The following is a 26,310-nucleotide window of genomic DNA, read 5'->3' as shown; positions in this document are numbered from 1 at the left end:
GGGCAACATTTCAGGCTGAGACCTTTCATTAGAACTCCTGATCAAGGGTTTTGGCCCAAAACTTTTGTTTATTTCCATAGATGCTGCCTGACCTGCTGAGTTCCTCCAGTATTTTTGTGTGTGCCTCTTATTTCAGTAATTCTTTTTGAGTAGTTTGTTTAAAGCAATAGAAGTTGCAACTAGTAATAATGATTGACAGATTTTAAAAAAAATAAATGAGCGTTTTTCTGCCTTTTTTTAAAAAAAAGAGCAACTCTAGTAGTGATCTCTGGAGATGACCAAGGATCAGACATTTCTTCCATTTGGAACCACAATCCAGGTTTTCAGATGAGATTTCACAGCAACCAGTGTTCATTATTAAAAGAAGACCTCCATGAAGAGCTGTACTTAATGAGGAATTGGTTAAGTGCCAGCATTATAGATTAGTAATACTGGGTAACTTAATGATCCTATTATAGATTCTGTATCGAGAGTTCAGGAGAATGTGAGGGACCTTATTGAAACCTATCAAATATTGAAAGGCTTAGAAAGAACACATAAGGAGAGGATGCTTCCAGTAGTGGGGGAGTCTATGACCAGAGGACACAGCCTCAGATTAGAGGGACATTCCCTTAGAACAGAGATGAGGAATTTCTTTAGTCAGAGGATGTTGAATCTGTGGAAGTCATTGCCAGATAAGGCTGTGCAGGCTAAGTCATTGGGTATATTTGAAGCAGAGGTTGACAGATCTTGGTTAGTAAGGGTCTCAGAGGTTACGGGGAGAGGGCAGGAAATGAGGTTGAGAGGGAAAATATATTAGCCATGATTGAATGGTGGAGGAGACTTGAAAGAGCTTCTATTTCAAGTCCTTTGAAATAGAAGGACTAATATCCTTGCTAGTATGAAATGTGATAATATCCTTACTAGTATATCCTTGCTAGTATGAAATGTGATTAAAATGGATCTCCTGACATTTTAAACTGTGTTGTGTTCCCTCTGTAGCTTTGTGAAGAACTTTTTGAGAAAATCAATGACAACAGCAAATCTGACGTGTCCTATTCAGTGGAGGTAAGAAACAGCCTGGAGGGCATATCTAATGGAACAACTGTCGGACTTATTTCCACTGGGCGTGATTAACTTATTATTGAATTATTTATGGTTTTATATTGCTATATTTCTACACTATTCTTGGTTGGTGCGGCTATAACGAAACCCAATTTCCCTTGGGATCAATAAAGTATGTCTGTCTGTCTGCACATTTCTGAGACGCTTACTGAAGGACAACTTAAAGCGGGGTTCCCAACCTGGGGTCCACGGACCCCTCACTTAATGATAGGGGTCCGTGGCATAAAAAAGGTTGGGAGTGAACCCCTGACTCAAAGGATATTTTCTCTTTTTGTTTGGCATAGAATCACTCGGTAGAACATGACCATAGCCTGCACTTGTTGTGGTGTTTGACAAGGAGTTTGGAAGGCTGCAGAGTGGCCAGACGGAACGTGACATGTTGTTCCAGAAGCTTGCATTGGGCTGCATCATAACAATGCAGAGGACTCAGCGTGTTAGGAACAGCTTCTTCCCCTCTGCCATCAGCCAGAGACAGTGAACCCATGTACACGACCTCACTTTATTTTTTGCCCTCTTTTTACACTACATATATATGTGTTTATAGTTACTACTGTTTTATTTTTCTGTATTGCAACGTGGAGTACAATGGTCTTACAGTTGATTATAGTTGATATTTTCACTGTTTATTTTGGACTTCCTGTCTGAAATCTTTAAGTTTCCTTATGTAGAACTCCCAATCATTGTGCTTGTATGTCTTCGGTGTGTACAGGACCGTTATGCAGTTAAATTTCAACGTTTCCCTTGAGTGGCGCTGGTTAATTGACCGGATATTGCATTAAGGTAACGAGTAATGACGCAAGAGTGCCCAGTTATATGAAATCGTCTGCCTTTGCCCTGATCGGAAGCCAAGTTCAGCCAAGATGAAAAAGGCGCCAGTTCCAGGTCATAAATAATTTGTGTTTCAAAGGCTGGAGCTGGATCTACAAAACTGCTCTGAAGTTCCTAATACACTCAGTAGCCACTTTACACCTCAGTGGTGTAAATATCTAATCAGCCAGTCATGTGGCAGCAACTCACTGCATAAAAGCATGCAGACATGGTTAAGAGGTTCAGTTGTTGTTCAGACCAAACGTCAGATTGGGGACGAAATCTGATCTAAGTGGCTTAGAGTGTGAAATTACTGTTGGTGCCAGACAGGGTGGTTTGAGTATCTCAGAAACTGCTGATCTCCCGGGATTATCACACACGACAGTGTCTAAAGTTTGCAGAGAGTGGTGTGAAAAATATCCAGTGAGCGTCAGTTCTGTGGGAGAAAACACCTTGTTAACGAGAGAGGTCAGGAGTGAATGGCCAGACTGGTTCAAACTGACAGGAGGAGACAAACAGCCACGCATCTCTAAATGCATAGCACATTGAATCTTGAAGTGGATGAGCTACAGCAACAGAGGACCACGGACATACACTCAGTGGCGACTGCTGTGATGTGGCCGGTTATTTTTAATGGTAATGGTATTTTAATGGTAATTTTCAAGCCACTTAATTTCACCTTGCAGCCTTCACTGTCATCTAGAATTCTGTGATTGGGATTTCAGAATGTAATGACCTGGGTTTTGCAGCCACGGATGATGCAAGGTGGTCTCTATTGATCCAAGAAATCCACCCACAAAACTGTAGCAGTCTCTGGAATGGCCGTCCTCTTTAGGGAAATAACAAGTCACGCTGACAAAATTATGCACAGGAAAATAGGTGTGGGGATAAGCCATTCAGCCCTTCTGTGTTGGTAGGGACAGGGGCATCAGCTGTAGGGTGCCAGGCAACATTGACTTCATCGTTGTCAATATCCCTCATGACTTGAGCTGAGTTCGAGGCCTGGAGTTCAAGATCCTGCCAACGGCTAGTCCTGGGGTCAGTAGCAAAGATCAAGGGCTGATGGCCGATCAGAATTGAAGCCCGATGGCCAAAACCCTGGATCTGTGAGCACGCTAGGGTGGTCAAAGTCCTGATGTCTGGGTGGCTGCTGCAGGCCTACGTGTGGGAGGGAGGAAAGAGGCTTGTTTAGCCAACCTGGTGGCACGAATATTAATTTCTCCTTCCAGTGAACAAATTCCCTCCTCCATCCCACCTTCCTCTATTCCCCACTCTGACCTTTCCCTACTTCTCAACTGCCTATTACTCCCCCCGGGTCCCCTCCTCCTCCCCTTTCTCTTATGGTCCACTCTCCTCTCCAATCAGATTCGTTCTTCTCCGGCCGTTGACCTTTCCCACCAGCCAGGTTTCACCTATCACCTTCCAACTAGCCTCTTTCTCCTTCTGTACCCCCTGCCCCACGTTTATGTTTTGGTGTCTTTCCCCTTCCTTAGTCCCGAAGAAGGGTCTGGGCCTGAACCATTGACTGTTTACTCTCTTCCACAGGTGCTGCCTGACCTGCTGAGTTCCTCCAGCGTTTTGAGTGTGTTGTTTTGTTTTGCTGTAGTTGTTTAGCTGCTGCTTATTAGTTTTAAATAATTTATGAGATCCAGGATAGATTCAGTAGATTGCTCGGGAGTAGCACTTCTAATGTACTCACACACAAGTGAGATTGCTGACCTTAATTTCAAGTACTGCTCGATGTAATAACTGGCCAGAAGGCCATTTTAATCTTCCCTGATGTGTAATACTTGTGACTTCCTGCTGATATCAGTTGATGATTTGTGCAGGGTGAATAAATAAAATGTTTGAAATTACTTTTCTCACCCCCCCTCACCCCTCTTGAAAAAATGTGCAATTTAATTTATTTGTAGTCATCTTGTTAGTATTCAGGCTTCTGAAGCCTCATCGGGCCTCTTCTTCGAGTGGATAACTTCACTCACCTGAAACACTGAGGTTCCAACTGATTCCACAATCAATGAACTTACTTTCAAGGGTGCTACAGCTCCCATTCTCAATATTATTTATTAATTATTTACCTATTATTGTTATATTGTTTTTCTTTTCATATTTGCACAATTTTGTTGTCTTTTGCACGTTGGTTGTTTGTCCATCTTTGTGCCTAGCTTTCATTGATTCTGTCGTCTGGCTTTGTATTTGTTGTGAATGCCCGCAAGAAAATGAATCTCGGGGTAGTATACAGTGACACGTTAGTGCCGGTGGTATGGTGGCCAGACTTTGAAACAAGAGGTCTTGGGTTTGAATCCGACTGGCTCCTTGTAGGAGTTCCACCTGTGCTGGGTTGAGTGTTGAGCTAGCAACTTGGCCTCGTAAAACAGAAAAACGCAAAAGAAACGGCAAGTTTGCCGCCTAGTGCGCCAAATGGCGCAGGCAGGAACTTTATCAATATGGTGACATATATGTACTGGGATGATAAACTTACTTTGAACTTAGGAGCTGGAGGTATGAATTCAAAACCCACCAGAGTTGCCGGGCATTTTTGTGACATATGTCTGAAAAGTCTCCATTTAGATTGGTGAATGTGGAACTTTCAAACCAGGTCTTTGGGGGAAAGAAATCCTCCGTCTTCGATCTGAACAAAAGTGTTAAATTCTTAATGGCCCTCTAAAATTGCCAAACAAGGCTTTCAGTTGTACCACCAATCACAGTTCAAGGCCACCACCACTTCAGGCCTTGTTCGTGACGTTCAGGTAAAAACAAAATAACTTTCTACTCAGACCTTAATCCAAAACTAATTATTCAAATACCTATCATCCTTGCTGTTCGTTCCTTTCAAGAGCTTGTTCTTTTTGCAGGTGAGTTACATGGAAATTTACTGTGAGAGGGTTCGTGACCTGTTGAATCCCAAGACCAAAGGAAACCTACGTGTTCGAGAGCACCCACTGCTGGGCCCCTACGTTGAAGATCTATCCAAACTGGCCGTAACATCCTACACTGACATTGCAGATCTCATGGATGCAGGAAACAAAGCCAGGTACTGATATCCAGTATCGTTCTTTAAAGACTATACCTTTTTTTAAAGGCTGTATAAGGAGGTCAGAGGCCCGATGTCTGCAGTTCTGGCCGGGGACTAGAGTTCAGCGGTCTGATGCCTGTGAGGCTGAGTCTGGGGCAAGGAATGGAGGTTGGAGGCCTGGAGGCGGCCTGTCCTGGGCTTGGAGGCCTGAGGCCTGGCTGTGTGTGTGAGTGGGTGGTGAAAAAGGAGCTTGTTTTGTAGTTTTTGTTCGTTTGGCTTTTGGCTTCTTCCCCCTCCTTACCTTTTCAGCCCTGATAGTGTCTTGGTCCACTCTTGTCAGCTCTTTATTTCTCTCTAAAGATGCTGCCTGACCTTCTGAGTTCCTCCAACATTGTGTGTGTGTGTGTGTGTGTGTTACTCTGGGTTTCTATCATCTGCTGAATCTCATGTGATTTTGTTTTGCTGTTGTCGCTGCTGCTTGTGTTGTCCTATTGAGTGTTGTGGGCATCTACATTGGCGCCAGAAGGTGTGATGTCACTTGCGGGCTGCCCCCAGCACATCCTCGGGTTGTATTGGTTGTTCACACAAATGGCGCCTTTTACTGCGTGCTTTGATTTACCTGTGACAAGTGAATCTTTTTTATAAACTTGAATCTAGTTGAAAAGTAAAGATAGGCAAGGAGCTTTGCTTGTGAAAATTAATTAATGGATTCATGCAAATGCCACGTATTGGCATTTGAAGCCGTGGAGCAAAGGTTTGGATTCTGAAGCATTTGTTGAAACTGTTGTTGGCAAAATATGCTACATGGAGCAGTGCTTTCATGTTCAGTGATTTGACATTTTGTTTCAACCCCCTTGAGGAAATATCGCTAGTGCGGTAAATTTGAAGTGCCCCCATGTGATACGGTAAAAGGAAATAAGTCAGCAGAGTGGGACGTGATTTGAATGTGTCCACAGGGAAGTTGTTCCTTTTGCAAAAAAAACTGTATTTCTGATTTTTGCTTCCAGAACTGTGGCAGCGACAAATATGAACGAGACCAGCAGCAGATCACATGCTGTCTTCACCATAGTCTTCACTCAGAAGAGGCACGATGCAGAAACCGACCTTTGTACAGAGAAGGTACAACTTGGGGATGTTTCACTTGATTTTAATTTTAAATCTATTGCTACTCACCGGCTATGCCAATTTCTACATTAACATTTTTAGCAGCTCATTTTACTTGTAAGAACATTATCCCTTTTAAGTGCAACCCTCTCACGGGAAACAAACTTGACTCGTTAACTACCTCTGCTAACAGCCACGTGACTCAGCGGTGAGAAGGCCAGCTTTCATAAACCATATACGTCCAGGGTTGATATGATTTGGGGTTCGATCACAAAGCAAAGCTGGGATGTTCCAATTAAGGAACATTGATTGTTGTGAGTGCTGTGTAAATACTGCTCCATGCACAGTTATCATTCACCATAAAATTAACAGGTGGTACCCCGGCATAAAATTATAAAGAAATGTATTTACCAAATTTATAGTTACAGAAAAAGAAAAGAAAAAGAAAAGGGGCCATTATAGTTAAACCATTCCGATATGCACATAAACGTTGGAGCTCATTTCTGGAGTAGTCGGGGGTGTATTGCTTTACTCGTGTGGAACCCACGTTCTGCGTGAAAGCAGCCTCCGCAGCCCGAACGTCCCTTGAAGACTATCTTGAACGAATTGGCCCTTCCTCCTTGGAGCCATTCATAAGCACAAAGTACTCCTTACAACGGAGACTCTCCATCGAACGGTATTCTGCGCCATCTTCCCTTGTGCCCTGCTCCGCAGCTCCCGCCAAAAGGAAACAAACCAGACTGCTATCCTTCAGAAATCTGGGCAGAAAGTTACAGTGCTTGCCAAGACAACCCCCAAATGGCTGACGCCACATTCCCAAGTTGGACAACGTGGCTGCTTATCTTTAGCCGAAGCCAGAACACTCTTGCTAGCAGGACACACTGTTTTCACAGAAAACTGTTAAAACAAAAATACCTTACAGCATAGCAGTAGAGATCTTATCCAAGGCATTGTATATGCTATTTATTTTCACCTGTCTATTAAACTCTGGTTTACAAATACACTTTTCCCATGTTCGGGCTTTTTTTTCCCCCTCTTTTAATGTTTATCCTTTGGATGTGTGGGCCAGCTGATGCTTTGGTTAAGATCAATAATTTATTTATTTTACTTGTACACACAATTTAAATAATTTAAAAAGTTGCTATGGTGTTTGTCCATCGTGTCCGACGATGACCGGGAACCTGTGCGGGGGAGTTTTTAAAGTGGAAAAGCTGATGCACTGGGGCAATTCCACTCTCTCAATCTCAGAAATCTTGGTCCAGTTGTACAAACAAGTGTCACAAACTAGGGTTTTCCTTGCAGTGGGCGTATTCTGTGCCCTTCGCTCTCCACAGAGCATTGCAGTGCCGTCTTCCTGGCTGTCGGACCTCACTCTAGATCTCCAGTGAGCCAGAGCTTATTTCGTATGCTAGGACAGACGTGCCACTATTTCACCTGGGCACGAGGCTGCTGGCTGCGCTCACCTAGTTTAGACCACCTGTCAAAGTGTTGTACCAAATATCTATTTGGAGCGCGTGTGAGAGCTGAGTGTCCGGTGGGGAGCAAAGCTGAGTGAGCTGCCCAAAATGGACATGACAAGCCCCTTAACTGCATACACCCCATAAAATTGCTGAGTGGTCACTAAATAGAAGAGTTTGGCGTGGTTTGTGTGGTCTGTGTAATAACCATTTTTGTTTTAAGGTAGAACATGCTTTTTGAACAAATATATTAATAACCTTTAATTTTTCATCTATTCCCTGCAAAGCATTCTTTTCATCTGTCACTATCTTTGATTTCCTCTTCTTCTCCCCCTCTCCTTCCATTCACAACAGTTTGGCTATGGTCAGAAGGTGGTTTTACTCTCTGTAAGTTAGGCTGGACTTTGGGTAAAAGGGCTGGCGTTTGTAGTGTATTATTGGCGAACTGGGGCTGTTTAAAATGTTCGCTGTCCAGTCAAACTCTCGGGATATCCAGCATGCAGCACTTAGCTTGCAGTCTGCTCTGCTGAACCCCATGTGTCACGCTCTGATAGTACCCAGAAGTTGATGAAATTGATGACCTCTGCTCAGGTGCAGCAGGCAAAAGCAATGCAGTTGCTGATGTCGCTGAGAAACAGTTGGCCTGTGATCCCAGAGCTGGTATGGAACAAAGTCCAATCCAGGAAGCCAGTGAAAGGACTTGGGACCTCTGCAAGTGCCCGGTGATGACTCAACTGTTGACGTCCAGTGACTCTGATGAAGGATCAGATCATTAGTTCTCACATATTCATTCAACTCCGGCCGGTGGTGTAATGGCATCTGCACTGGACTTCAACGCGAGGGTCCCGGGTTCGAATCCGGCCAGTTCCTTGCACGCTTTCCATCCGTGCTGGGTTGAGTGTCGAGTGAGCAACACAGCCTCGTTAAAAAAAGAGACAAAAATATCAAAGAAACGGCAATGATGTGCCACAAAGTGCAGAGAGAATCCACAAAAATTCATTCAACTCAAGTGACCTTAGCAAACACTCAGCCTATTTGTGACTTCAGTTTCTTTCTCGTTCTACCAGCCCACCCATTATTTGTTTCTTCCTTGTTCTGCCTCTGTCCTGGGAAGGTTTGACACCAGTTGATGGTCTGGTTAAGTTGATCTGACTCGTGTTTCAATTCTGTCTGCATTTAGGTCAGTAAAATTAGCCTGGTTGATCTGGCTGGAAGTGAGAGAGCTGACTCCACTGGTGCTAAAGGAACAAGATTAAAGGTAAAAGGAAATGACAGATTTCTTATCCAAATTTCTTGATAATCTGTTAATTGAAAGCAATGAATGCTTAATCATCATAAGGGTGAATCAGTGCAACGTGTCCTCCTTGCCATCTCAATGTCCATGCAGAGGCTGCACAGAAGGTCTTGTGTCGAGGAGAGTCCAGGGCCAGAGGGCACAGCCTCAGAATAGAGGGATGTCCCTTTTGAACAGAGATGAGGAGGAATGTCTTTAGCCAGAGGGTGGTGAATTAGTGGAATTCATTGCCACAGACGGCTCTGGAGGCCAAGTCATTGGGTATATTTAAAATTCACGATTAGTAAGGGTGTCGAAGATTATGGGAAGAAGCCAGGAGAATGGGGTTGAAAGGGATGATATATCAGCCATGTGAGAATGGCGGAGAAGACTTGATGGGCTGAATGGCCTAATTCTGCTCCTATGTCTTATGGTCTTAATGAAATCTCATAAATGCATGTTTTTGCATGGATTTTTTTTTGTTGGAGCTCTGCGCTCTCTATAATGGAAGTGCTTTTAACGGGATCTGGATGTGATAGCTACCTTTGAACATCTAATCATTGTAGAGAACTTATTTGTTGGCTAGCCAAGGTGGAGTACAATTAGGTATCTCAACCTCACCTGGATCCCTGCAGTAGGATTTCCATGTAAGTGCAACTTTTGTCACAAGTTCAATATATTGATCTCAGAGAGGAATTGTTGTCTTTCAGGAAGGAGCTAATATCAATAAATCACTCACAACACTGGGAAAAGTCATCTCTGCCCTTGCAGAAGTGGTGAGTTTGTAACCTGTATGTTGCTACACTCAGAAGAGAATTTAAAATGGAGGAAGGCTACTTAATAATAAATTTTTGTCTTTTTAAACTGCGCTGCCATCACAGGATAATGCTCCCAGTAAGGTAATGTTCAGATATCATTTACTTGGTGCTCATCTAATTTTTTTTGTGTGTATGGTGTTAAAAAATTACTTTTTTTTAATTTAAAAAAAATGCCATGTGCCAGATCCCTTTCATCTGGTATACATTGCATACTTGTTTCAAAAGCAGCGATGAAAGAGTAATTGCATATATAATCAGTAAAATGAATAGCTGTTTATCGTTACTAAATAAATGCTTCTAAACGGTGTTAAAATCTTTTACTTGGTATATTTTTGCTTTTGGATTACTAAATCACTGTTGACGTCGTACTAATTTACTCACTTTGCATTCTAAACTTTAACATTTTCATAAAAGAATTTGAGAATTTCCATCTGGAGTGAATACGGGATTGCAATTGTAAATATTGGGATTTATTTTTAAAACATAGCTAAGATATTTTTAGCTTCTGACATTTATCTCTAATCGCGGAGACTAAAGGATTCTTGACTCTCGAGAACGGAACTGATTTATTTTATCAATTTATTCCTTGGTAAAACCATTTCAGTAGAAAGTAAAAAGAATACTTCATTTATGGGGGTGGTGAAATTAGAGGTCGTGTGTCTCAGTATCATTCTCTGTTACTGGAATATGGTAGGTGCAGTAATTCATGTATATGACAAACACACTAAATAACCAATGGTGTCAGGAAATAATTTCTTCCTGTGGCCTTCTCCACAGAGGCAGATAGGCTCTGGAACCTTCTATGTTAAGTGACATTGTGACTGTGTTGCAGCAGTCAGTGACAGCATGCTGTCTGTGGCACTATATTGCAAAAGTAGCTTGGGTTGTTCATTGTCTATGTCACGTGTGACGTAGGTTGTATCCCTCTTTTACTAGCTTAAAATGCATTTTTTTAAAAAAACCCAAAATAACTCAACAATCTACTGTGTGCTTTACTTGGTTACGGTGTTCCCTTGTATTTATTAAAGGGCTGTCCTTCCCTGTCAGGAAAGGACATCTTCATCCTTGCCCAACTCTGGCCCAGTGTGACTCTATAACTTCCCCTTGGCCTTCCTTGCATTCAGTTAAGGGGCAATAACAGATCAAGAACCCTCATGACACGTCCTGCAAGGAAGACGTATTATTTCAATAATAAAATTATCTTCGTGGCTTGTATTGATAGTAAGCTACATTCGGAAAGAGACAGTCTAACCCACATCAGCGTCTTGGAACGAAAGGCCCAGTGATCTGCTTACAATAAATTTTTCATGTTGTACAGAATAAGAAGAAAAAGAAGTCTGACTTTATTCCATACAGAGACTCTGTACTGACGTGGCTTCTAAGAGAGAATTTGGGTAAGGCGACAACAAAATTATATTTCCTCAAATGATATAAATCATCCTGTAATTATTAGTTCTGTGTAGCCCGAGGAGATTTGGTTAAATACATTATCATAAATCTGATTCTACATTCTAATTTATCAGCAGTGTGTGTCTCTCTCTCTCTCTCTCTCCCTCTCTCCCTCTCTCCCTCTCTCTCCCTCTCTCTCCCTCTCTCTCCCTCTCTCTCCCTCTCTCTCCCTCTCTCTCCCTCTCTCTCCCTCTCTCTCCCTCTCTCTCCCTCTCTCTCCCTCTCTCTCCCTCTCTTCCTCCCTCTCTTCCTCCCTCCCTCCCTCTCTCTCTCTCTCTCTCACACACACACACACACACACACACACACACACACACACACACACACACACACACACACACACACACACACACACACACACACACACACACACACACACACCCCACCCCCACCTACCTACTTCCTCTCTGGTGCTTTCCTCTCCTTTCCCTTTTCCTGAACATGATTCCTCTCTCATTATCCCCTTGCCACTCTCAGAACACAATAGAAGCCTGTATTAGAACCAGGTTAATCATCACTCACATACATCATGAGATTTGTTTTTTTTTTAGCAGCAGCAGTACAGTGTGATACAGAAAATCACACTACACTTTGCAAAAGTCTTGGGCCTCCTAGCTATTTATGTGGCCAAGACTTTTGTAGAGTTCTGTGGGTGGGTGGAGGTGGGCTATTTTATCAAAAAACTTGCTTAGTGATTAATAGACACAAGAAATCCTCCAGGCTGCTGTGGAGGCCAAGTCATTGGAAATAATTAAGATGGGTCGATGGGTTCTCGTTGGTCAGGGCATGAAGGAATATGGGGAGAAGGCAGGAGATTAGGGATGAGAGGGAAATGGATCAGCCATGATGAAATGGTGGAGCAGACATGATGGCCTATATTTTGTGTGTGTGTGTACACGTTCTCTCTCTCTCTCTCACACACACACACACACACACACACACACACACACACTCACACACACACTCATACACACACACTCATACACACTCACACTCACACACACACACACACACACACACACTCACTCACACTCTCACACACACACACACACACACACACACACACACACACACACACACACACACACACACACACACACACACACACACACACACACACACACACACCCCCCCCCCCCCCCCCCCCATCAAGTCAGCGTTCAGCCTCTCCAACGGAAAAAGAAGTTCTAGCTCACTCAACCTTTCCTCATAAGACATGCAATGTTATTTATGTTATAAACCTACTCATAGCTATTTATTGTGTTTTTCCCCTCTTAGGTGGAAACTCCCGGACAGCAATGGTTGCTGCTCTCAGTCCAGCCGATATCAACTACGATGAAACTCTCAGCACTTTAAGGTATATCCATCATTAATATCTTCCAGTGCGAACGCCGTCTTCATGCAGTTGCCTGTGCTTATAAAGGCTCAGAATCAGGTTTATTATCACTGACATATGCAGTGAAATTTGTTATTTTGCAACAGCAGTACATTGCAATATGTAAAATATACTACAAAAAATAAAAATTATATTTGCAAAAATTAGATGAGTCGTGCAAAAGAGAGCAGAAATAGTGCGATAATGAGCATGTGTAATTGAGAGCATACAGTGAAATATGTCGTTTGTGTCATGTCAAATCAATCAAGATTGTGCTGGGGACAGGCCGCAAGTATCGGCACGTTTCTGGCACCAGCAACTCACTGACCCGAACACGTGCGTCTGTTTAGAATGTGGGAGGAAACCAGAGCACCCGAGGTGACCACGGGGAGCATGTACAAACACCTTAAAGAAGCAGCGGGAATCGAACTTACAGCTGGCTCTGCAGAGCATTACGCTAACCGCTATACTACCAGGCCTTTTGCTGTTTCATTCCTGCGTTGTAACAGTAGGTGCACTTGGAAGTGCAAGGTGTACAGAAATTCAGAAAGGTGCCTATGACCAAAAGACATAGGAGCAGAAAAAGGCCATTCAGCCCATTGAATCTGCATGCTTTTCCATCGCAACTGATTTATTATCCCCCTCAATCCCATTCTCCTGCCTTCTCTCCACCCTTACTAATCAAGAGCCTTTCAGCCTCTGCTTTAACTGTACTCAAAGATGCCCTCCACAGCCGTCTGTGGCAGTGAATTCCACAGATTCACCATCCTCTGGCTAAAGAAATTCCTCATTTCTGTTCTAAAGGGATGTCCTTCGGTCCTAGACTCTCTCACTATAGGAAACATCCTCTCCACATCCACTCTTGAGTGAATGAGGCCTCCATCAGTCAGGATTGACTATGGATGTTGCGTCCTAGCTGTCTAGAAACACAAGCCTGGGTAGTACGACATGGAGAGAAAGCTGTTGCCCGTGTAGCAGGCTCCCCCCTCTCCACGTGTCTGATGAACCCAAAGCAACGGCAGACACTGATACAGTTTGGCACCAGCAGCATCACAGGAGTTGCCAGTCAGTGTTGAACTCGATGTAGGACTGCCTTAGAGACTCCAGCTCTGGATTTTTCCCTCCGGGTTTACTCCCATAGGTGGGTATAGCCGCAAGGCAGCAGAGGTTTGAGATCAGGGCTTTCCTCTTTCGAGATGAGCGCCAACCATGGCTGTTTGAGGGACACACCATTGGCAGCATTTAATAGGTAGTGGGAGCTTGTCTTCATTATCACCCCTGGCTATAACAACCTTAAGGAACCATATCAAGGTTGTCATCCATTCTATCTAGGCCTTTTGATATTTGTCAGGCTTCAGTGAGATCCCTCTCTCTTCTGAACTCCAGTGAGTGCAGGTCCGGTGCTATGGTAGTCCAAATCTTTAGCGCACGGTGTTATATTTTTCAGGTACGCCGACCGTGCAAAACAGATAAAGTGCAATGCAGTCATTAACGAGGATCCGAATGCAAAACTTATCCGGGAATTGAAGGATGAAGTTATGAGATTGAAGGACTTGCTGTGCTCTCAGGGCCTGGGAGATATCTTAGACAGTAAGTACATTAAACACGAAACATAACCTCTGAAGAAATCCCTGATAATTATAGAATATCTGCTGGTTCTGTACATGAAGAATGCTTCAGGCATTAAAACAGATTATAGATCTGTGTCAAAGGAGTTTTTATTTAAATGTCACCATCTCTGATTTTCTGCAGTTTGCCTTTTAGTCATGGGTGCTACAGGAATTCTTTCAGTGATTACTATTTAAATTTTAATAAATAATCCAAGAATCTTCCAGTGTTCTTTGTGTTTGCATGTGGATCACCTTGCATTATTCAAGTCAATACATTTTCTCATCAAACCCTTCCCTTCTCTAGTAAATACTTCTACATTTTTATCTTCTAGCAGGTGAAATAACAAAATAAAAGTCAGCATTTTCTACACGGCTCTTGTGTGAGTCCATCATTTGGAAAGGATTGTTGTGCAAAATGAACAAAAAGTCCTTTACCACTGTAATCTTGGCCATTTCTGGTTTCTATAGGTTATTTACTTATTTAACTATTTGTAGAATAATTTTGAGCCTCATTTTCGCCACAAAATTGATTACAGAATGACTGGAATGCTTTATGAGCATTTTCTCTTTTTAAGCATTCGTGAGCAGGCTCAATTGACAGATCAGAGGCCATCAAATAACGTGAGGTTTCATCGGTTGAGTTTGTGCCGTTCATTAGGGGCTGTTGAGTGATGGGAACCCAGCACTTGCTGCAGTGCTTCAAGCAACTTGACCAGTCAGTGCATCATTGAAGCTCCCTACATTCAATATTTTTGAAAAGTAAAGTCGGGAGAAATGAAATCTCCTGATTTACTTTCTCTTTCAAAATTTACAGAAGCGGTTTGTTAGGAACTGGAGCTTTCTCTGAAGTGAGTGATATTCAGTTTCAGATCTTGCACAGTTGATTTAGCAGAGGTCTTAGTTGTCTAGAACTAGAGGTCTAGAACACAGAACTTTAAAACACAGTGCAGTCTCTTCGGCCCGTGATGTTATGCTGACCTTTTTTCACAGCACTAAGATCAATTTAACCCTTTCCTCCTGAATACAGTAGTCCCCCCTTTGTTCTATCATCCACGTGCCTTTCTAAGAGTCTCTTAAATGTCTCTCATATCTCTCTCTCTCTTCCACCACCCCAGCAGCATATTCCACGCACCTACACGTATCAGCCATTTCTGCTCTGAGGAAAAAGTCCACCGATTGATGCCTCTCATTTTCTTGTGCACCTCTATCAAGACACCTCACGTCCTCCTTCACTCCAAAAAGAAAAAGCCTAGCTCGATCAACCTGCCCTCATAAGACATGCTCTCTAATCTAGGCAGGATCCTGGCAAACCATTTGCAGGGGTTGGGGCCTGTTAGATATTTGGACCAAAATAAATGATCTGAGCTGGTGGCTGAGATATAGGTATGGAGAGTGTATGATAATTTCATCCTTCAGTGTATAGATTTCTGGTTGACGTTTATGGGATACTCCTTGAATCTCGGAAATGGTTCTTATTTAGTTTCATCCTGCTTTGTGTGATAGGATTGTTAAGAGTTTCTCACATGCTGAAATGCTCTTTTTCTTGAATTTGAGATGTCGGTTGTAAAAGCACTGCAGAATTAAAGGATGTGAATGCTGGTTTTATGTATGCAGTTAAGAGGATAGAGCCATTCTTTAGCGTACCTGCATGTAGCAATGAATGGAATATCAGCTGAATGGTCTGGAAATTGGTGCTGCTGCTTCAGGGCTCCAATGGCCTTGGTTTGATCCTGACCACGAATGCTTACTGTGTGGAGTTTTCATGCTCTCCCTGTTACCCTTTTGTTTTCCCTGCATTTCCTCCCACATTCCTAAAGATGCGTTGCCAGGTTAGTTGGCAAAATTATTGGTGTTAAAGAGGCAAGAGAATCTCAGAGAGCCGGGTGATGCGAGGGAGAATCATTTTTCGGACCCCAGGGGAATGGGATTGCTCTGTTGTGAACTTGTAGCAGCCCAATGGGCTGAATGGTCTTTAGTGTCATACTGTAATTAAGTACAGGGGTGAGCATGGATAGGAAAGATTTAGAGAGATAATGGGCCAAATACGGCATATGAGACTAGCATTGGCCAAATCATTGGGTATATTTAAAGCAGAGGTTGATAGGTTCTTAATTAATAAAGGTGTCAAAGATTATGGAGAGAAGGCAGGAAAATGGGGTTGAGAGGGATAATAAGTCAGCCATCATGAAATGGTAGAGCAGACTCGATGGGCCAAATGTCTAATTCTGCTCCTTTGTCTTACGGTCGCAGTAGAGCACCTGGGTTAGCATGGACTAACTGGGCCGAGGGGCCTGTTTCCTTGCTGTATGACTCATTTTAATGAGTATGAGATCAGTGTGAGAATGCAGTTGTTATATCATCTTGCTCCAGCAGCCCATTTAAGGTGGGAAAAATTTATTTCATAGCAAAAACCTTGGTGTTAATTTGGGTGCGGAACCAAGAACAAAATTACATGAGCGAGGCTTTAGTTTGTTGTATTTTCCAACATTTTGATGGATGGATTATATCTCTACAATGTGGAAGAAAATGACCTTTTAAATTTCAGTGAAGCCTTTTAGCAGCCTAATGTTTAACAGAAAAGCAAATATGCCTGAGTTTTGATAATGCACTTTGACCCTTCTTGTTCTCCTGCACCCTCCAGTTGACCCTATGCCCGATGATTACTCTGGGAGTGGAATCAAATGTGTGTATACGTGTGTCGGTACTTTCTAATTCTCTTGCAAATCCGCTTTTAATCAGCCCCTGCTTCAGCCCACCCCAAGCTTTGCATGTCCAAATCTGTGGCGTATTTTTCTGGAGAACTCCCAGGCAGATTTCCCGAGACTTGCCTGTTGGCCGCTTTAAGTATATCCAGTATATGCGGTTTAAGTGGGGATTACGGGAATGTGTCCTTGGTATATGTGGATCTTTGGTTCCTTTTCTTTGGAATGGCATAGACACAAGCCATGGGTTGCCAGGGTGTCGTTTCAGCCTCAGTAAGTGCCTTTCCAACCTCCGGCTGCACCTGTCGTTTTTTTTTGATGCAGTTATGAACACTTCACTTTTATTTTTCTAATTGACTTAAGAGATGGATGGCATCACACCAGATTACAGTAGCACGGGGGCTGAGCTGTTGGTCCCATGTACAGTATATGTGACAAATGAATGAATCTCACTTACGTACAGGTGAATTTTCCCAGAATATCCTATCTGAATGCACCTAGAAAAGTATATGGACTCCGAGCTCTGAATGCGCAAGACAATTTTGGGAATCTGTGTGTAGTCTCCAACCTGATGGCATGAACATTGATGTCTCTAAGCTCCAGTCAATTCCCCCTTCCCGTGAACATTGACGTCTCTAACCTCCTGTCATTTCCTCCCTCTCATGAATATTGTTTTCTCTGACCCCCCTCCTGATCATTTACCCCCTCAGAATCAGAATCAGGTTTATTATCACAGGCATGTGACGTGAAATTTGTTAACTTAGCAGCAGCAGTTCAACGCAATACATAATCTAGCGGAGAGGAAAAAACTAGTAATAAATAAACTAAAACATAATAAATAAACAAGTAGATCAATTACGTATATTGAATAGATTTTAAAAAGTGGAAAACCAGAAATACTGTATATTAAATAAAGTGAGGTAGTGTCCAAAGGTTCAATGTCCATTTAGGAATCGGATGGCAGAGGGGAAGAAGCTGTTCCTGAATTGCTGGGTGTGTGCCTTCAGGCTTCTGTACCTCCTACCTGATGGTAACAGAGAAAAGGGCATGTCCTGGGTGCTGGGGGTCCTTAATAATGGACGCCACCTTTCTGAGACACTGCTCCCTGAAGATGTCCTGGGTACTTTGTAGGCTAGTGTCCAAGATGGAGCAGACTAGATTTAGAACCTTCTGCAGCTTCTTTTGATCCTGTGCAGTAGCCTCTCCATACCAGACGGTGATACAACCCGTCAGAATGCTCTCCACAGTACAACTATAGAAGTTTTTGAGTGTATTTCTTTACATGCCAAATCTCTTCAAACTCCTAATGAAGTATAGCAACTGACTTGCCTTCTTTATAACTACATTGATATGTTGGGACCAGGTTAGATCCTCAGAGATCTGGACACCCAGGAACTTGAAACTGCTCACTCTCTCCACTTCTGATCCCTCTATGAGGATTGGTATGTGTTCCTTTGTCTTACCCTTCCGGAAGTCCACAATCAGCTTTTTTGTCTTACTGACGTTGAGTGCCAGATTGTTGCTGCGGCACCACTCCACTAGTTGGTGTATCTCACTCCCGTAATAAGCTCAGTGGTGGTGGTGGCATCTGTCGGTCTCGAGGAACCATGGATCTGTGCCTGGAGTTTCCAGGGCGCAGGCCTGGGCAGGGTTGTATGGGAGACCGGCTGTTGCCCAAGCTGCAGGCCTTCCCCTCTCCACACCACCGATGTTGTCCAAGGGAAGGGCACTAGGACCAATGCAGCTTGGCACCGGTGATGTCGCAGAGCAACGTGTTGTTAAGTGCCTTGCTCAAGGACACAAACACGCTGCCTCAGCTGAGGCTCGAACCAGTGACCTTCAGGTTACTAGTCTGATGCCTTGCCCACTAGGCCACGCGCCAACACAAGTCCTCAGTAGAGTAAGGATTAAGAATAGAAGTGCAGTCAGACAGTAAGGCCGAGGTTATAAGGAGAGCAATGGCAGCTCCTGTTAATGGTCATGGGCTTGGGTCAGCTTTGTCATATGCAGGTGTCATTGTTAAAGTTCAAAGTCAAATTAAAGTACGTACATGTCACCATATACTACCCTGAGATTCATTTTCTCGCGGGCATTCACCGCAGAACAAGAAATACAATAGAGTCAGTGAAAATCTACACACAAAGACTGATAAGCAACTTGTGTGCGAAAGAAGACACAACAGTGAAATAACTAAATAAATAGTAACTAAATAAGATTCAAGATTCAAAAACTTTATTGTCATTCTAACCGTACATCAGCTCTGCAGGGCAGAATGAGACAGCGTTTCCCAGGAGCAGTGCAATCATAACATAACAAACACAACACTAAGTAATAAACATAACAATAAATAGTAAAACACAACAGCCACATGTCAGTTAAAAACAAGTTGTAAGTGTCCAGTGCAAGTTAAAAGTGTCCAAAGCAGAGTTAGGTAGAGCAGCTATTTAGCAGTCTGACTGCCTGTGGGAGGAAGCTGTTTAGTAGCCTTGTGGTTTTAGTTTTGATGCTCCTGTAACATTTACCTGATGGCAGAAGAACAAACAGTTCATGGAGAGGGTGTGAGGGGTCTTTAATGATGTACCGTGTCTTCTGGAGGCATTGATTCTGAAAGAGGTCTTGGACAGAAGGTAGGGAGACCCCAATAACCTTCTCTGCTCCCCTAACCACCCTCTGCAAGGCTTTTTTGTCAGCAGCACTGCAGCTGGAGTACCAGGTTGTGATGCAAAAGGTCAGCACACTCTCAACCACGCCTGTTTAAGCTTCCTCAGAAAGTGCAGTCTCTGCTGGGCTTGTTTCACAATCCTGGTGGTGTTCCTGGACCAGGTTGTAGAACATGAGTTGTAGGTTCCTTGAAAGTGAGTACGTAGGTTGTGGAATCAGTTCAGAGTTTAGGTTATTCATGCTGTTTCAGGAGCCTGGTGGTTGAGGGCAAATAACCATTCCTGAATTTGCTGGTGGTGTGGAACCTGAGGCTCCGAAACTTCCTTCCTGATGACAGCAGTGAGAAGAGAGTGTGGCCTGGATGGTGGGGGTTTAGACATTTTCCTGTGTAAATAATTAGAAAATAGAGGTTTACTAGTAATGAAGGGTCATGGATAGGGTAAGTATAAGCAACACACACAAAATGCTGGTGAAACGCAGCAGGCCAGGCAGCAGCTATAGGGAGAAGTGCTGTCGACGTTTCGGGATGAGATCGAAGGGTCTCGGCCCGAAACGTCGACAGCACTTCTCCCTATAGCTGCTGCCTGGCCTGCTGCGTTCCACCAGCATTTTGTGTGTGTTGCTTGAATTTCCAGCATCTGCAGATTTCCTCGTGTTTGTGAGGGTAAATACAAGCAGGCTTTTCCCACTGAGGTCATGGGTCAAGGGTGAAGGATGAAAAGTTTGAGGGGAAACTTCTTCACTCAAAGGGGCGTGAGAGTGTGGAACGAGTGGTCTCAATTTCACGTTTAAGCAAAGTTTGGATAGGTACATGGATGGTAGGGTTATGGAGGGCTATGGTCCTGGTGCAGGTTGATGGGAGTAGGCAGTTTAAATGGCTCGGCACAGACTAGATGGGCCGGATGGCCTGTTTCTGGGCTGCCTTTCTCTGACTCCACTGTGAGAACATAGGCTTGAATTATTGCTGCAGCTACTGTGCTTCTAGGGCGTTAGTTTGAATTGATTCCTTCCTTAAAAGATGGGTTACAGGTACATAATTGTTAAACTTGCTATTGCGACAGAAATGCGTTATGGAATATTGCAGTAGGTTAATGTGCTAAATACTAAAGTTCTTTCAATAGTGACAGCATTGAGCTGAAAATATCAATTATTCCTCCTTGTTGAAATTGGCTTTATTGAATTTTTAATATTCAATCCAATTGTAGTTTGCTCCCAGGCAATTATAAAGACAACTTGATTGTGGGAGGTCTTTCTTTTATAAAGGTATGTTGAACACACACCGTAATTACTTCGTCTATTTAAGTGTTTGGTATTTGTCTGTTTAATGTGCTAGTTCCATCTCCCTGGGAGGCGTGTATGCAACGTTGGTGAAGAAGCGAATCCAGTGTAAAACAAATCCAGATAGATATTAATGCACCAGATCAGGGAGTCCCAACTGTTGTTATGCCATGGACCAACTCGTTAAGCAAGGAGTTTGTGGACTTCAGGTTGGCAATCCCTGCAGTAGATGATGACAAACAAAAAACGGAATCCGCTGAAAGTATTCATCAGGTCAGGTGGCCCAGTGGGGAGAGAAACAGAATTAGTATTTCAGCAAGGCCCTTCCCTGGAGCAGAGGAAGTGCTGAACAATAGACCTGGATCTGACTGCTTGTTCACCTTCGTCTTTCAATTGGGAGCCCTCACTTATAGATCGTTAGCCTGAGAGTCTGGTCATGGCACTTGCCAATGTACGTGGTAAGGCAGCGGTTAGTGTAACGTTATTACAGCGCCAGTGGTCCCGCTGGTGCCTGTAAGGAGCTTGTGTGTTACCCCTGCGACTGGGTTTCCCCTGGGTGTTCCGGTTCCCTCCCACATTCCAAAGGTGCTCGGATTAATAAGGGCTAGGGAGTTGTTGGCACTGGAAGCATGACGACACTTACTTTCTTTTCCAATCTTTTTATTAATATCAAGGTAGTAGATATAATATTGCTACACATTTACTGGGATTACATTGTTAATGATTAACACATATAATTATATATTCAGTTAATACAAAGGTAATAAACCTCCCAAGAATGTTCAAGTACAAATGTGGAATACATTAAAAAAAAGGATTAACATATCAAAAAAGAAAAAAAAGAGAAAATATACCCCCCCCCCAAAAAAAACTAATCTAAACAATACTAACCAAAAACTAAGAAAAGATTGTGGGCTGTTTGTAACATCCAAAAAAAAGAGAGGACCATTAGCGTTATTAACTCCAAACCTCCCTGCATATGTTAACACAAGAATAGGTTTGGAAAAAGGTCAAATCACATCCTATGAAAGTGTTGAATAAATGGCCCCCAAGTCTTTTCAAATTTAATGGATGGATCATATATAACACTTATGATTTTTTCTAAGTTTAAACATAACAAAGTTTGAGAGAACCAATGAAATGTGGTGGGAGGAGCATAACAACACTTACTGTTGTTAACATAACATATTGTTAACATATTATTAACATAATAACATAACAACACTTACAGGCCGTCTCCTGTTGTTGACACACAAAAAAAAATGCATTTTGAGGTACACAAGGTATGGCAGGTAGGGGATCGGTCAGGAAGAGAACCCAGAGCAGTGAGTGGAGAGATTATAAGTTGGCCTTGCATATCAGAGATTCAGAGTCCACATTTAACAAGAACATACCTCCTTTGGCCGAGGGAGTGGACGATCTGATTAGAACGGTTCCCAGGGCATCAGCTCTGTTGGTCTGTTCCTTCCAAACCAGTCACTCGTACAGCAGGACGAGTTTGTTCCTGCGTCTCTGACCCTGTGCACTGTGGGATGATTTGATGCCAGATTTATGATATCAGTTGACTTGGCCGTTTTGATCAAATGCGTTTGTTGCTTCCAGCATAAAAGTTTTTTTTTTGTAAAGCCTTGTGTTGGGGGAGTGAGATGCCTGTGTTGTAAGTGCACGTGTGATTACTTTCTGTGCTGAAGCCAAATGCTTTGCTGATCCTCTTATTGAATATGAATATAACCACACCTGTTCCGCTGTTTCCTTATGATCATTGGTAGAACACTGATGGTGGTTTTAAAGTCCAAGGAGATGTACTGCATCTCCAAACACCCTTCAACGCTGTTGGGTTTGTCTTCCATTAACATCTTAATATCAGTGACAAAGCATCATTCTTTTGGGTCAAGGAATTTGATAAATTGAAATTTTAAGTTGCTGGAAGTACACTAATTCTGATAATGTGTTTAAGATTGTATGTCCTGTCCCTATTGAAATTAAAGTGTGATGTTTTAAAACTACCATCAAGTGTCCAAGCCCATTCCGTAACCCTGCCTCGTGTGTCTTATATCTTCCTTTCCTCTTTTTTTTCCCCCGTTTTCCCTCGGCTTGCTTCTTCTCTCACTCAGATTTGAAGGAAATACAGAACAGTAACCATAAGTACAAACTAGCTTCAGGAAATCAAAGGCCTGGCCATTTCTCCACAGCGCCTGTGGGCTCTCTAACAGCGTCACCCTCTTCGACTTCGCTGAGCAGCCAGACCGCGATTCAGTCAGTGACCAGCCTACAGGAGAGAATCATGTCAACTCCAGGTGGTGAAGAGGCCATTGAACGCTTGAAGGTATGTGCTTAATTACACATTTTCATTTATCAACCTTACTGCTGCAGGGTTTCAAAATACATTTAATGTCAGAACATGTAGACAGTACACAACCTGAAATTCGTCCTCTTTATGGACATCCATGAAACAAAGAAATCCACTGGAACGATAGAAACATCGAGGCCCCCCCCCCCCACCCTCCCTTCGCATAAGCAACAGCAAAAGCATCAACCCCCACCCGCTTTGCATCAAAACACTCCTAATAGACAATAGATCTTAACTTGGATCAGTAATAATGAGCATTTTTTTTGTGCTGCGCTCTCAATCTTGTTTTCAAAGTCAAAATGCAATTTTAATGGAAAGCTTCTTGCACTTAATACTCATAGCAAGTGTATGGTGTACTATATGCAAACAAAATGTTGGAACTCAGCAAGTCAGGCAGCATCTACGGAAGGGAATAAACAGCTGATGTTCTCCCCCACCTTCCCCCTCACCTGTCTCACCTATCACCTGCCAGCTTGACTTCCTTTCTCTCGCCATACTTCTTTATTCTGGCTTCTTCCCCCTGCCTTCACACTCCCGATGAAAGGTCTCAGCCCAAAATGTTGACTCTTTATTTCTCTCCATAGCTGCTGCCTGACCTGCTGAGTTCCTCCAGTATTTTGTGTGCATTGCTTTAGATTTCCAGCATCTGCAGAATCGCGTGTTTATGATGTTGGAAAATGCTTTGTAAGCTCTTGCGTTAACCAGGGATGTTATTGGTCTCCTTTAAGGAAGTTTGCTAAGGGTTGCATGCAGTTCAAAGATATACTTGACTAATATTTAGAATGGATAGACTGTCAGAAATATCAGAAAAAAGTTGGACAGGCAATAGAGCTTGATTGTGATGTGTTACATCCTGAGAGGCTCGTTCAGGCAGGTATGGAGAGGACAACCTGGACAATTGGCTAGAGTAGAAGATGCAATGGATTTACTTACCTCTGAGTCGTTCCCTCGGAATCTAAGACGTACATACCGTTTACAGGATGCCTTTGTGTGACCTATTGTAAGATAGCTACTGCAAACTAGCTCCTAGAAGCTCTTGACAGAGTGAGATTTTGGTCTAGTAGTAAGGAGGTCCAAGGTAACACGAGACTGCATTGTCCCACATAGACACTCAGGTTTAAAGTTCAAGATTGTTTAATGTAATTTCCAGTAGAGAAATATAAAGGAGAACAAAATAATTGTTACTCCAGATCCGATGTAGCACGAAATAAAGCACAAGATTTTAAAAAAGCCATAATAAATATAAATGCATAAGATAACTTGTATACATTGATTGCGTGACCATAAAGTGATGCTAGGTACAGGAGTGACTGTACATAAGGTGACTGACGGGAAATTATAAAATAGTTGTGGTTGGGGATGTGGTGGGTTAGGTTAGAGGGTGGAAGTGTTGATCAGCCTGATGGCTTGGGCAAAGTAACTATTTTATTATTTCTCTTCCACATTCCTGTGCAGTAGAAAAGAGCAAATTTTAGATTTCCAAACATTCATTTTCCAAAAAGTACTAAATGTTGCAGAGAAATTTTTATATTTTGTTAAAGTAAGTTGCATATGAAATAATAGACAACTTTTCAAATAAAAACTTGATTACTTTGTCAATTAACTGAAGTGGGTGTACTCTAGGTACAGGGACACCGTCTTCAGCACTCCACTCCTCTAGCGAATTGCCTCTTTCCAACTGACTCCTTCCCAGTCCCACTCAGCTCCTTACCCCTTTCAATAGCTACGTCAAGCAGTAGAATTATTCTTGCCGGAGTTGAGTGACATCTGGGTTAGAGGGGAGGATCAGCACGAGTTGCACAGTGAAGCTGAGAGATTGCATGGTAAATGAATCAGATTAAGCATGTGGTCCTGCCATGCTGTGATGAGTTAAGCATTTCATACCTCGGAGGCAGGGCTGTCTGGATGCTAATACTGACTGTCAGACACAGTGGAGGGTTCATTGTCAATCCCTGTTACATTTTGGTGGCTGCATTTTGAGTCACTATGACAACAAGTTCTGTTGTTCTGAATTCAAGTTTAATTTTCATTCACCCACGGATGAATACCCGTGAAAACTGACAAAAAAACAGAGTTACTGCGGAGCCAGTGTGCAGCACACTAACAGTCACACACAGCACAACACACCTATAAGATATCAGTAAACTAGAGTCACATTTTTTTAAAAAAATGTAGTCAAAGGCTCTGAGTCCTTGAATGTTGTATAAATCTGGAGTTGAACGGAATACAGCTGCTGAGTGAACGCCAGGTGGCAGCGCCAACTCCAGCTTGGACGCCACGCCACACCGCCTCCGGTGAAGCGCACCGACTCTGACGCCTGTCTCCTGGGTGGCTGTAAACCGCAGCTTGAGGCCTATCCTAGCTTCTGAATTGTACTGTAGCCTGTACTCTGTTTGAGAGTGGCACAAGTGCATTGTTTAGCACAGTGCTTTACAACACCAGCCATTGGGGTTCAATTCCCATCACTGTCTGTAAGGAGCTTGTGTGGAATATTCTAAAGGGTGGATGACGCAAGCGTGGCTGACAAGGAAAGTCAAGGGCAAAAGAGGAGGCATAAAATATAGCAAAAATTAGTGGGAAGTTAAAGAATTGGGAAGCTTTTAAGAGTCCGTGGCTTTACTGGAAAGATATTAGCATGGATAGAGGATTGGCCGACTGGCAGGAGGCAAAGAGTGTGAATATGGTGGGGCAAACACAAGGGAATCTGCAGATGCTGGAAATTCAAGCAACACACACGAAATGCTGGTGGAACGCAGCAGGCCAGGCAGCATCTATAGGGAGAAGCGCTGTCGACGTTTTGGGCCGAGACCCTTCGTCAGGACTAGCTGAAAGAAAAGATAGTAAGAGATTTGAAAGTAGGAGGGGGAGGGGGAAATCCGAAATGATAGGAGTAAGACTGGGGTAATAGGGGGTGGGAATATGGTGGGGTCTGTTTTGGTTGGCTGCTGGTGTTCTGCAGGGGTCGGTATTGGGACCACTTCTTTTCATGTTATATATCAACGGTTTGGATGGCGGAATTGGCTTTGTGGCAAAGTTTGCAGGCGATACAAAGATCAGTGGAGGGGCAGGTAGTGTTGAGGAAGTAGGGACTTAGACAAGATTGGGAGAAGAGGTAAAGAAGTGGCAGATGGAATATAGTGTAGGGAAGTGTATGGTCCATATGCACTTTGGCAGATGCAATAAAAACAGTCTATTTTCGAAACAGGAAACTCTGAAATCGGTGGGGCAAAGGTACCTGGGAGTCATCACGCGGGATCACCTGAACGTTCACTTGCAGGTTGGGTTGGTAGTAAGGAAGCTGAAAGC

At 43.1% G+C, this 26,310-nt stretch overlaps 1 protein-coding gene across 19 annotated transcripts in view; it reads left to right on the top strand.

The window, feature by feature from the left end:
* Nucleotides 1-26,310, top strand: part of kif1b (kinesin family member 1B) — a 278,399-nt gene that overhangs the window by 97,092 nt on the left and 154,997 nt on the right. For 5 of the 19 annotated variants that reach the window (XM_073032209.1, XM_073032204.1, XM_073032208.1 and 2 more), the window contains exons 5-14: nt 982-1,047; nt 4,767-4,945; nt 5,935-6,046; nt 8,669-8,746; nt 9,472-9,537; nt 9,643-9,660; nt 10,898-10,973; nt 12,307-12,385; nt 13,851-13,993; nt 22,769-22,980. In XM_073032209.1, the coding sequence (XP_072888310.1) occupies nt 982-1,047; nt 4,767-4,945; nt 5,935-6,046; nt 8,669-8,746; nt 9,472-9,537; nt 9,643-9,660; nt 10,898-10,973; nt 12,307-12,385; nt 13,851-13,993; nt 22,769-22,980 (1,029 nt within the window). Of the gene's footprint in view, nt 1-981; nt 1,048-4,766; nt 4,946-5,934; nt 6,047-8,668; nt 8,747-9,471; nt 9,538-9,642; nt 9,661-10,897; nt 10,974-12,306; nt 12,386-13,850; nt 13,994-16,654; nt 16,697-22,768; nt 22,981-26,310 lie in introns of all 19 variants that reach the window. The other 14 variants (XM_073032203.1, XM_073032192.1, XM_073032190.1 and 11 more) reach the window with 6 other exon arrangements.

This window comes from Hemitrygon akajei, chromosome 29 (genome assembly GCF_048418815.1).
Source record: "Hemitrygon akajei chromosome 29, sHemAka1.3, whole genome shotgun sequence".
Classification (NCBI taxonomy): Eukaryota; Metazoa; Chordata; class Chondrichthyes; order Myliobatiformes; family Dasyatidae; genus Hemitrygon; species Hemitrygon akajei.
The sequence above is the reverse complement of the archived record's forward strand: the minus strand, read 5'-3'. Positions and strand labels throughout refer to the sequence as shown.